General features: G+C 67.5%; 1 protein-coding gene across 1 annotated transcript; it reads right to left on the reverse strand.

Moving 5' to 3' along the window:
* Window positions 1-940: 940 nt before the first annotated feature.
* CHLNCDRAFT_58807 (hypothetical protein) lies at window positions 941-10,982 on the reverse strand (the record flags this gene model as incomplete). The annotated part of the gene is made up of 24 exons (XM_005844717.1): window positions 941-1,203; window positions 1,262-1,564; window positions 1,788-1,860; window positions 1,977-2,248; window positions 2,499-2,964; window positions 3,883-3,945; window positions 4,108-4,604; window positions 5,464-5,517; window positions 5,663-5,847; window positions 6,033-6,161; window positions 6,448-6,516; window positions 6,710-6,798; window positions 6,944-7,068; window positions 7,498-7,565; window positions 7,742-8,334; window positions 8,542-8,600; window positions 8,753-8,923; window positions 9,198-9,278; window positions 9,428-9,467; window positions 9,669-9,745; window positions 9,878-9,928; window positions 10,182-10,319; window positions 10,492-10,614; window positions 10,818-10,982. The coding sequence occupies 24 exons, from the start codon at window positions 10,980-10,982 to the stop codon at window positions 1,018-1,020; spliced, it is 4,077 nt and encodes a 1,358-aa protein (XP_005844779.1). The 3' UTR covers window positions 941-1,017.
* Between the last annotated feature and the right edge of the window lie 650 nt (window positions 10,983-11,632).

The raw sequence follows: 11,632 nt of genomic DNA on the forward strand, positions 1-11,632 counted from the left end.
CTGAGGATCCCCGCTGTCGGCTGCTGCCTGGCTGTGGTGCCCCTTGGCTGGCTATTGCGCCGTGCGAGGTGTGCTTGGAACCAGTGGAGGTGGTTGCGCTTTTCCGCAGTCACGCCATCGGGGACCCGCCGGCAGTGTGCTGCAGTGCCTGTGCGCCTGTGCTTGCTCGTGCGCTGCTGTGCCTGCCGCGCCGCCGCTCGGTGTGCTTTCTCTGGCGTCCCCCTTTCTCCCCTCTCCTCGTTGGCAGCTGGCTGCCCCCTTCTCCCGTGTGATCTGACCTGAGCCTTGACCCCCTGTGTCGCCTGCCCTCTGAGGCGGTCCCCGCCCGCCCGCCTGGCCGCTCCCCCAGCTTCTGTGCCGGGGTGGGTGGCGTCTCGGAGCCGCTTGCGCCGCCTGCTGGCGGTCCTGGCCCTTGATCCCCCTCTTTCCCCTGTCTTTTGCCCCCCGTTTCCCCTCCTCACACCTCTCTGACAGTCACTGGGCTGGCTCCCAGGCACCCTCCGCTTTCCCTGCCGCCCGCTGTGCCCGATCGGCTCCTCGCAGCCCCGCGCTCCGCCGCCCTGTCTGTTGGTTGGTTTCGTACTTATATTGTCCAGAGCTAGTGGGCACGGCTTGTGTGTCCCCAGCCCTTTAAAGGGCCCGGTTCTCTGTAATCTCAGTCAGTCAGTCAGTCGGCGCATTTGTTGTGTCCCCAGCCCTTAAGAAGGCCCGGTTCTCTGTAATCTCAGTCGGTCAGTCAGTCCGCGCTCTTTCGTGGCGGCATCTGGGCGGCGGCATGGCGTTACGGCGCCTCCCCGGTGGTCATTCTTTCGCCAGAGCTAGTCGGCACGGCTTGTGTGCCCCCAGCCATTATGGGCCTTGCCTCTGAAATCTAAGTCAGTCAGTCACATACCTCCACATGCCCCCCTCCCACGCCTCCGCTCACCAACGAGAAAGAACATGGTGGTAATTAAACAGAAGTAAACAGATGGCAGTTCAAAACAACGCGCACATTTGCAATCCACGAATGGCGGGGCGTCAGCTGGAGCGTTTGATGGGCAGCGGGAAGAAGCCGTTCCGCAGGCGGCGCGCCGCTGGGTCGTCCAGGCACTGGCACTGGCTGGGGTCGCACACTGGGTAGGGGATGTCGACTGAGCAGCGGCAAGCGGCGGTGACGGACGCATTCCAGCAGTGGAAGGCCAGGCCCCACGCCCGCTCCATCACCTGCAAAACGAAGGAGAGAAGGAGACGGAGGGCAACCGAGGGGATGAGGGATACAAACCAGTGGGCGCTTGGCTGCCCACCAGAGCCGGCCTCCTCCCATCCCAAACCGGCCGCCCAACAAATCCCGACCACTCGCCTGGCCAAACAACGGGTCTGCAGGCGACGCGGCAGTCGCCCAGCGCTGCATGTCGGCTGGGTCTTGCAGGAAGGAGGCGTCCCCCCTGGGCAGCATGTCGGGCCCCAGCAGCTGGAGCAGCTGCTCGAAGAAGCGGAGCGGCCTCGCGCGGATGCGGCGCCGCGACACCACAAACTGGTTGCGGGCAAAGTGGGAGAAGGCCTCGCCGGTTTGCAGGTGGCAGAACTGGCGCAGCAGCGGGGAGCGGGGCGCACAGGCGAGGGGAGGCGGGCATTGGGGGGGTGGCGCTGGGAGGTGGTGCTCTAGCTGACCAGGGCGCTCTAGCAGCCACAAACGGGCCGCGCACGCTCGCCACAGGCGCAGGGCACGGGTGCAGTACGGGCACCGGTGCAAGAGGCGGAGAGGCGGGCGGTCACACTTGCAAAGCGAGAGCGCAGGCAGGCCTCACCCGCTTGCTCATGAAGTGGAACATGTCTCGCAGGCCCATGAGCGTCCCCTGGAAGCCGCACCCCCTCACACAGCTGCGCAAGGAAAGAAAGGGAGGCACGGGGCTGGCAAGCCTGAGGAGGCGTGTCCCTGAGAGGTCGGCTGGAGTGAGGAGCTATGGGGGCAGGAGGGAGCAGTGCCGTGCTAGCACGCAGCTGCCATCAGCAGTAGAGGCGCCCTCGCCAGGCCAGCCTGCCCTGCCTGCTCCCGCAGCAGCCCAAAGCAGGCCCCACCCAGCCTCCCACCACCTCCCGCCCCGCCTTGCCTGCAGAAGCTGGGCGCGCTGAGGCCGAGGTAGCCCGTCTGTGGCACCAGCAGGCGCTCGAGGCGCATGAAGGCATCGTCCAGGTGGTGGGCGGAGGAGAAGAAGAGCGTGTGGCCCGCCAGGGTATCATACCGCTGCACCATGTGCGTCAGGAAGCTCTGCGGGCAGGGGAGGCGGAACAGGAAAGGGGGAGGCAGGTGGGTGAGAAGGAGGGCAGGGGTCCACGAAAGCCAGCGCCAGCACCAGCGGCCTGGCAGCGGCCGCGCAGCAGCAGGCTGTGGCCCAACGCACAGCTGCCCGGCAGGCATCGATCAACAGCTGCATGGGTGTGCAAGGCGGGCAGCCGTGGGGCTTGGGGGGGCACTGCTGCCCCAGCCAGGGCCGGCCGCCTCGCTCGCGAGCGCTCACGTGCGGCGCGCCGCCCACATCCTCCTGCTTGATAACGTTCAGCTGCGGCGCAAAGGCCCAGCGCTCCTTCAGGGCGGCCACATCAGTGTCGTCCCCCTTGACATACAGCGTCACCGACGGCGCCAGCGTGGAGATGGCAGACAGGTTGAGCAGGCGCCCCAGGTCGGCCTGCGCCGTGTCCAGCGACCAGCCCGTGCGGTGCGCCACCACGATCTCCAGGCGCAGGCTGCTGCTGCTGCTGCTGCCGTTGCCGGCGGCGGGGGATGGGGCGTCTGCGTCTGCCGGGTACAGAACATCCGTCTCGCCCACGCTGTCCCAGCCCGCCACCGCCGCCGCCGAGGGCGAGGCCGCCCGCTGGAAGACCTGGGCGTAGGTGGCGGCCCACCGCATGTCGCTGTGGCCCATGGCCAGCAGGGCCAGCAGCAGGGCCAGCGTAGCAGCAGCTGCCCAGCCGGTCCAGGCAGGCCTGCAAGGGCGGAGCGGGGCGGGGGGCAGAGGCGGGAGCCGGCAGTGGCAACGGAGGGGCAGGATGGCCAGGCCCTTCGCACCTTTGTCACGCCGTCCAGACGCACCAGCCTTGAAATCGCCTCGATATGGCTTGGAGAGCCGACTCCTCGCCGTTCGGCACCGCGAGTCGAGCCATGCCGAGCCACACAACAGCCCCAGCGCCCCAGCTAACTAGATACAAGTATCTAGTTGCCGACTTGCGTGTGCGGCAGGGGAGGCCGTGAATCTACTTCTGCGAGCCCGCCCATCCCGCCCCGCTGGCACCAGGTCTGGTGCAATGTCGGTAGGGTTACCCATCGAGTAAGCCTTCTTCCTCTCTGGACATTCACAAAGAAAAAAAGGCCGTTCAGCACCGCCGGGCAGCAGGCAGCGCCATGCCATGGCGCTGAGCTCCCGGCGGCAGATGCTGGCCCTGCTGGCGCTGCTGCTGGCCTCCGCATGGCAGTGTGCAGCGCGGAGCCCAGGGCAGGGGCAGAACAAGCCAGATGGCGCCTCTGCGCCCACGCCGGCGGCGGCTGGCGGCAACAGCGGCGGCACAAAGGCGGCAGCCGGGGGCAAGCTGCCCATGCTGGACATTGTGCTCAACCTGTTTAGGGAGGACACGAATGCTGGCGGGCAAATAGACACCATGCTCAGGGAGATCCTAAACACACCCCTGGAGCACTGGAATAATGCCACGGTGGCGGACTTGAAGCCCGAGGTTTGGCTCTATGTCAAGGTGGGGCAGCAGTGCCTTTGCTGCGCCGATGCTGGCACTGTGTCCTGCGCCGCTGGGCTGCGCTGAGCTTGCTTGCGCTGCTGCGACTGCTCTTCTTTGGCCGGCGTTCATGGCACCTGTGCGCTCACCACCCCTCGGCCTGGCTCTTGCTTCCCGCACCATAGGCTGAGGACCGGCTTGATGGCATCCAGCAGCAGCTGCCATACGTGCAGCATGTCGTGCCTGTGCAGAACATTGGGAGGGAGAGCCATGTGAGCTGCCCTGCTGCTGGACTGGAGCCGCGGCATGCATCAACACTGTGGCGCAGCAGCGCCGGGCTGGCAACCTGCTGCTTGGCTGCCTGGATCTGACCGCTGCGGACAACCTGGCTGCCTGCAGTCCTACCTGACCCACATGCTGGCGCGGCGAGGCAGCTTCGCCGATTTCACGCTGTTCATGCAACCTGACGGATACAACGGTGTGTTGCTGCGCATGCGCAAGCTGTGGATACCTGAGACCGGCGCGATGGGCCTCGCCTGGGTGCGGCACACCAGGTCAGCTGCACGTGCTGCCCAATGCCTGCTGGCCTGCCGCTGGGTGTGCCCTGCCGGCACAAGGTTGCCGCACGTGCTTGCTGCCGCTGCCCCGACGCCCTCTGCGCTCCCATGCCGGCTTGGCCGCTGCAGCTGTGAGCATGGCGGCGACTGGGGCGGCACAATGGTGGGGGTGCGAGACGTGTTCAACGTGTTGTCCGACACGCCGTGCCACCTAGTGCCCAACAGAGTCATCACCGAGTTTGAGCGCGCGCTGATGCTGGTGTCGCGGCGGCGCCTGATGGCGTTAGACACCCGCATTGTGGCGGACTTGCATGCCTTGCTCGCAAACAACACCCATGCCGCCGTCTTCAACGACATCGACTACCTGAACAACGAGACCAGGACAAACATGCGCGCCAACAACTACCCCCACATAAGCGACCCCTTCTTTGGCCATGTGAGTTGCGGCCACTGGAGATGGCAGAAGATGGGTGGCGGGCAGGGCCGCTCGGGACAGCCTTGGACAGCTGGAATGTGCTGCAGCAGAACGCTTGATCCCTAGCCCCTGGTCTGAAGACCGCCCTCTCCTCTGCCTGCTGCGCAGGTCATGGAGCGCTCCTGGGCGGCCCTCGTCAACTGCTGGCACCCGTCGGTTTCGATCGAGTGCCGTTGCAACAATGACCAGGAGCCCTGCGTGCCGGGATCCTGCGGCTGCCTGGACGACTTAGAAACGGGGGAGATGCTCAATGCTGCCGGCAAGGCTCCACCGCCGCCGCCAATCAAGCAGCTGTAACCGGCCGGCCTGCTGACACTGCTGCAAGGTTTGGGGGGCGCAAGGCAGGCAGGTTTCTGGTGCTAATGCGGTGCTACTAGGCCCAGCACAGCGCTGTGGCCCTCTTCTCCCCAGAGATCACAGAGCGAATGCGTTACATCCATGCATTTGCATGCTGAGGCACAGCGGGCACTAAAGCTGCTGCACTCTGACCCGAGAGCCAGAAAAACTGGGATTGCATGCTAAAGAGTGTATGGTGGTGGGTGGGCGCACGGACGGTGGGCAGCGTGGGCAAGTGCAAATTAGGTCATATGAATGTGTCGCTGAGTTTGAAACTGGAATGTTGTGGTACAAGGGCTGAGGCAGCTGAGGCAGCAGCGGCCCGCCTCAGCGCGATGCCGCTCAGGGCTCGTCTGGGATTGTGGGCAGGCTTCGCTGCGTGTCGGTGCGCACCGACATATCTGGGGAGACGGGCAGGGAGCTGCCGGCGTCCATGGCAAAAGCAGCCTGCACGCACACCAAGCGCACGCACAGCTGTTGGGCAGACAGCCAGCTGCCCGGCAAAGGAGCACAAGTACACAGACCAGCAAGCCCGCCCAGCCCCCACACATGGCAACCTGCCCCCTCTCTCACGCCGCGCGCTTGCCTGCACTGTGGACTGGCTGTACTTCATGCGGCGCCCGCCCGTCACCGTGCGGCGCATGGTGATGTTGACCGAGCGGGCGGCCTTGGACAGCTTGCGGCGCGCCTGCTGGGCGGGCGTGCGGATGTGGGAGAAGGCCAGCACAGAGATGATGGGCGCCACAGACATGATGGTGAGCATGCCAAAGCCCTCGGCTGCAGGGGTGGGCAGCAGGGGAAGGTGTCAGGTGCCGCGAGGTATGCGCTGGGCATGCCGGGCAAGGAAGGAGCGGGCCAGCCGTGGCACAGCTGCTTGCGCCGGCCGCCGTGAGCCCAGCGGCCTGCAGTTTGCCGCCGTGCCTGGCCACCACGCCCTGCCACAGCGCCCCGCCGCCGCCCACCTGAGCCCACGGCCTTGGCGAAGCCGATGCCGATTGCCAGCACAAAGGGCACGGTGACGGGGCCGGTGGTCACTCCCGCGCTGTCCCAGGCCACAGCAGTGATCGAGTCCTCGGTAAAGACGGTGAGGACTGCAGCGAGTGTGCGGGTGGGTGGTGGGGTGGTTAGGGACGGTGCTGGGGGGGCAATGCACGGCCCCTGGTGGGCACAGCAAGGCAATGGGACCTGGCAAGTGGGCACGGAGCGGGGCCTGCTGCGCTGACGGGGCCCCAGGCTGGGGGAGGCACAGGCCACGCAAGGTGGGCAGGCACGTGCATGGGCCGGCGATCCAAGGGGCGGGCCGCTGGCTGCGGCGCCCCTGGGCGGCCAGCGAGGCGAGACGGCCCCTTGCTGCGCTGGGACGGCGCTGCGACTCACCCACGGCCACCGCATACTTGGCCAGCAGGAAATAGATGAGGGGGAGGTCGTAGAGGATCTTGAGTGAGCCTGCGGCGCAGCAGGCAGGTGCAGGGCGGGGCTGCGGTGTCAGCACTTGTGGCCACGTTCCCGGCTGGCGGCGCCCGGCGGGCCTGTTGCCCCTGCCTGCCCTTCGGCTGGTGGTTGGCTGGCTGTTCGGGGAAGGTCGGGGAGAGGCGCACCGCAATCCCCTGCCAGCCAGCCGCCCACCAGAGCCACCCACCTGCCACCAGACCGATGCCCACGCCGACGCACACAGCGCCGATGAGCATGCCAGAGGTGAACGTCCCGCCGCTCAGCTTCTCAACAGTCCTGCAGGGAGGCGGGTGGGAGGGCGGGCAATGGAGGCAGGCGGCTGGGCACACGGGGTGTGCAGGCAAGGGAGCAGCACAACCACGCACACCACGGACACGCTGCCACCGCCAGCACCGCAGCCGCCGGCGCTGCCGCCTCGCACCTGCCCAGCACGTTGAGCGCGGGCTCTGCGCGGGTGGCCAGCACCCCCAGGATGAAGAGGACGATGATGGTGAGCACCAGGCCGCCCGCGTAGCTGAAGTATGGAGAGTCTGGGTCGTAGGGCACCTGCAAGGGAGGGGTGGGCGGGAGGGGTATGGGAGGGGTGTGGCGGCAGGGGTATGGGACCGGAGGGGGCCTGCTAAACCTGCTAACAGTACACCCTTTTGTTGGAAACCAACAATAACAGGCCCAGTGGCAGGGGCAGCCAGGGGCAGCAAGGGGTGTGTGGCGGAGACGGGGAGTGTCGACAGGGGAGTGAGTGAGCACAGGGAGCGGCCAAGCAGCGTGACCAGAGCAGCGGCGGCGGCGTGTGCGGCACCGGCGTGGGGGGCGGGGCGTGCCGGCGGGGCCCGCGGCAGCGCGTGGCTGGCAGCGGCGAAAAAGGTGGGATGGCAGGGGCGGCGGCTTCAGCCAGGGTAGCGCCAGCGCCACATGCGGCACACGTGTGGGCAGCGCCGGCGGGCGCCCAGGGCCCACACCCGGTGGGGTGCGCACCTTGAGGAACGAGGCAGGCAGCGTCTCGCCAGTCTGGTTGCCCAGCGTGGTGAAGCCATACGTAAGGCCTGCAGCGCGGGCAGGGGATGGGGCAGGGTAGAGGGCAGACGGGGGCAGATGGGAGGCACCGGGCGCGCGTCAGCCCAGCGGCCTGCCGTGCAGGCGGCGCCAGCCTGGCACCCCGCGACAACACGTCAAGCACAAACATGACAGGCAGGCCCCAGGTAGCAGCAGCAGGCCCCACCGATGTTGAAGGCAATCATTCCAATCTGGCAGACGGCGACGGCCGACATGAAGGCGCCGTGGCGGGCGAAGAACCCGCGCATGCCGCCGCTCTTGGCCGGCGCCGGCGCCTCGGCGACGGCAGCCAGGCCGCCGCTCTCCGCCTGCTCCAGGCCCTTGGCCGCCGCGGCGTCCTTAGCGGCGGCCTTGAGCGCGGCGGAGGCGCCGCGGCCGGCGTGGGCAGTGTCGTCGGCGGCGGCGGCGGCGCGCGGCGTGGCGGCGCCCACGCTGTCGCCATCCGACAGGTCGTCTTTGCCGTCGTTGGCGGCGGCAATCGCCACGGAGGCGCGGTACAGGGCAGAGTACTTGTTGTTGGCTCCCATGGACTGCCGCCCCATGGAGGGGCGTCCCACCGAGGGGCGGCCCAGCGACTCGGCGCCGCTGCGGGAGGAGGCGTCGTCACTGGCGGTGTCGGCGCCGCGGCGGTCGCGCGGCTCCACCGCCCAGCTGCACTGCGGCAGCGGCTTGCGCAGGAGCAGGAGGATGAGGAGGGAGAGGGCGACGACCAGGGGCAGGATGGCGCGGATGGCAAAGATGACCTCCTTGAGGGGCGACCTGCGGGGGAAGGGAGGAAGGGATGACGGGAGGGGGGACGAGAGCATGAGGAGGGTGCCAGCTGGAGAGGCCTGGCCGGCGGCGCGAGCGGAGTGATCCAAGCAATCTGGCAGGCCAGCCAGTCAGCAAGCAAGCCAGCAAGCAAGCAAGCACATGCAAGCAAGCAGGCAAGCGAGTCGGTTCTGTCTCCCCTGCGCCGCCCCTCACTTGTCGATGGCGCTCTCCTCCTGGACCTGCGCGGCATGCTCCTCAGCCATCTCCTTCACCTGCACCACCGCCGGGAAGCAGGCGGGTGGGCAGGCAAGGCAGCGCAGGTGAGCAGGCGGGCTGGAGGCCGCGCCGATGAGCAGGCAGGCGGGCGGGCAGGCGGGGTGGCAGGCTGGCGCGCCTCATCGAAAGAGTACATCAGGGATGTGACGATGCCCAGGCATTCCACCGACAGCACGGGGAAGAGGGAGGCGAGGGTGACGATGCCAAAGCCCTCCAGCGCCTGCCCCGCGCCCGCCGCCACGCTCTGCTCGAGGGCGGCGGTGGCCAGCCGCTTCTGGCGCTGGGAGCGCATCACGCCGATGCCCAGCGCCAGCAGGATCTGGGGGAGAAATGGGGCAGGACGGGGAGGTGGTGGATGGGGGCGTGGTGGGGCTGGGTGCGGCATGGTGCGGCAGGCACGATGGCCAGCGTGCTTCGCTTATGCATGGGGCTGTACATGTGTGGGGGCCGCGGCTGTGACGGAGGGATGGAGGAGTGGAGGCTGGGGGCGTATGCGCGGCGGGGCGCGGGCGCCGGGCGGCTTGCCGCGCCGCGCGTGGCCCCAGCGGGAAGGCCGGGCAGCCAGCAGGCTCCCGTGCCTGGCCCAGGCTCACCGGCACAGTGACGGGGCCTGTGGTCACACCCCCGCAGTCCCAGGACATGCCCAGCAGGGGAGCCAAGTTCACGTTTCCCCACTGCAGGGGGGCGGGTGAGGTGGCGAGGTTTGGGTGGTGGCTGGCACACGCTTTGATCCAGCTCGCCCTGTTCAGGCGCAGCTGCCGCCAGCAGCAAGGCGCTGCAGGCAAGCCTGGCTGCTTGCCTGCATGTAGCAGGAGGCGGCGACTGTGGGTATGAGGGTCAGGTAGATGAGGGGCTTGAGGGGCCTGCAAGAACCACGAGATGGCAGGGAGGGTGAGAGGGGGCTCACGCTGGGGGTTGGAAGGTGATGCCTGCCTGCGGCTTCTCCTCCGCGGCCACCAGCTGCTTGGGGTCGCCTGTGGGTCACCCACAGTGTGGCGAAAGGCCCGCAAGGCGCTGCCACCCGCCGCGCCTCGGAAGCGCAGGATGGGGGCAGGCCCACGCACCAATCGCAGATGAACCGCAGGGTGCCGATGACGGCGGCCACGCCCACGCCCAGTCCGATGCACAGCACCAGAATCTCCTGCAGGCGGCGGGCAGGCGGGCAGGCAGGCGTTGAGGCGGGCCCGGCGGGGCGGGCGGCTCAGGCTCGCTGCCTACTAGATGCACAGAGCAGCCCACAACGCCTCTCCACGCCGCCGCAACCACCGCCCACCTGCTGCTGATTCATCATATAGTAAAGATAGGGTGCCTCTGAGGGATCCACCTGCAGCAATGGAGAGGTGGAGGGCGGGTTCTGCGCGGTGCACGCATGCATGCGTGCGGTCCTGCCGAATCGCAGTGCCAATCCCTGGGCGCTGGCGCGTGCCGGGTGGCGGAGCGAGGCCGGGCCCCTGGGGCTGGGGCCTCGGCGGCGAAGGCGGCCCCGCAGGCAGGTGGCGACGCCAGGGCGCAGCTGGCTGGCTGGCAGGAGCAGTGGTGGCAGCAGCAGCGGGAGGCAGGGGCAGCGGGACGCTCACCAGGGAGGCCAGGGGGCGCAGGGAGGCGATGGCGGGCTCGGCATACGTGACCAGGACTCCCAGGAAGAAGCAGACGATCAGCACCACAGACAAATGCACCTTGGTTGGCAGCTCCGACCCCAGAACCTCGGCAAACGGCTGCAGGCGGGGCGGGGCGGGGCGGCAGGCCACGCGCGGCGGGTCGCCAGCGAGCGCATGGGCGGCGCGTGCCGCACGCATGCCTGCCAGGCAGGCCGTGCAGCTTAGCAGGGCAGGCCAGGGTAAGGCGGGGCTGGGCTGGGCCGGGCGGGGCGGAAGGAAGTGGGCGCACCATGATGCAGACGCGCAGGCCCTCGAGGAAGGCGGCCAGGCCCCAGATGGCGCACACCAGGCCCATGACCTGCAGCCCCGCATCGGCGGGCGCGACCTGGAAAAAGATGGCCAGCACCAGGATCTGCAACAGCACCGAAATACGTGGGGGAGGTTTCTTGGCGTTGCTGAACAGGGGCAGCCTGTGAGGCCCGACCCCGACGCACAGAGTGCCAGCGTGCTGGCGGCGCGGCGGCGGCGGCGGCAGGTGTCGCCCGCTTGCCGCCCGCGGCAGGCAAAGGGGTGCCCAGCCCCGCTCTTATCAGCATCTTATCAGCATGTACTCACCTGGAACAGGCTGATAGGGATGACGGCTGCAATCTGCTCCCTGACTAGCTGCACATAGTGCCAGAAGAGGTCGCGAGCGCCGAGAGACCACCCCCAGCGGACCATCCGCGCCTCCACGCTATCTTCGCAGCGCTCCTTACAGCGCGTCCACCATCCACACACCATGGTGCAGTGCGCCCGTTGAAAGGCGCCCCACAAGCGAACGCCAGGTTAGCCCTAATAAGGCGCTCTATTTATACTACGGGTACCCGGCCGGCCCAGGACTCCCAGCCGAATTGCGAGTGCGACAATAATAGAAAGCTCACTGCTGGAAGGGAGTGTTGTGCGCTGATGCCGTCGCATGCTGCGCGTGGTGTACTGTCCCGCTTCGCGGGAGGGCGGGAGGCCCCCTACCACAGCCAGTATTAGCCCCAACCAGCTGGAACTCGAGTGTGAAGAGCGGAACGGCCGTAGCAGAAGAAACCAGCATAAAGGCGAGGAGTGGCACTGCCGTGCACCGCCGCCGCCGCTGCTGGTGTGTGCTGCTCATCTCTGCAGGGAGCTTTAAATGAGGTGCACCTGGACAGGGATGTTGACTGGAGTCCTCAGAGAGAGCAGTATGGGTATCTTAGCTTGCAGCCTTTTTTGAGGCATGGCTGTCGAACAGTGCGCCAACTTGTCCCACCTCCAAAGCCACAAGCGCGGTAAGCAAAGCCCCAACTGTGTAACTCCAGCGGCTCTATTCGCTTGTCACAAAATTGCTTTGCACAAGCCGAAATCAGCAGCAGGGCGTGAAAACGGGTGAGAGGTACCGCCAAGTGTAAGATGCTAAAACA

This window comes from Chlorella variabilis, assembly GCF_000147415.1.
Source record: "Chlorella variabilis unplaced genomic scaffold CHLNCscaffold_21, whole genome shotgun sequence".
In the NCBI taxonomy this organism is placed as follows: domain Eukaryota; kingdom Viridiplantae; phylum Chlorophyta; class Trebouxiophyceae; order Chlorellales; family Chlorellaceae; genus Chlorella; species Chlorella variabilis.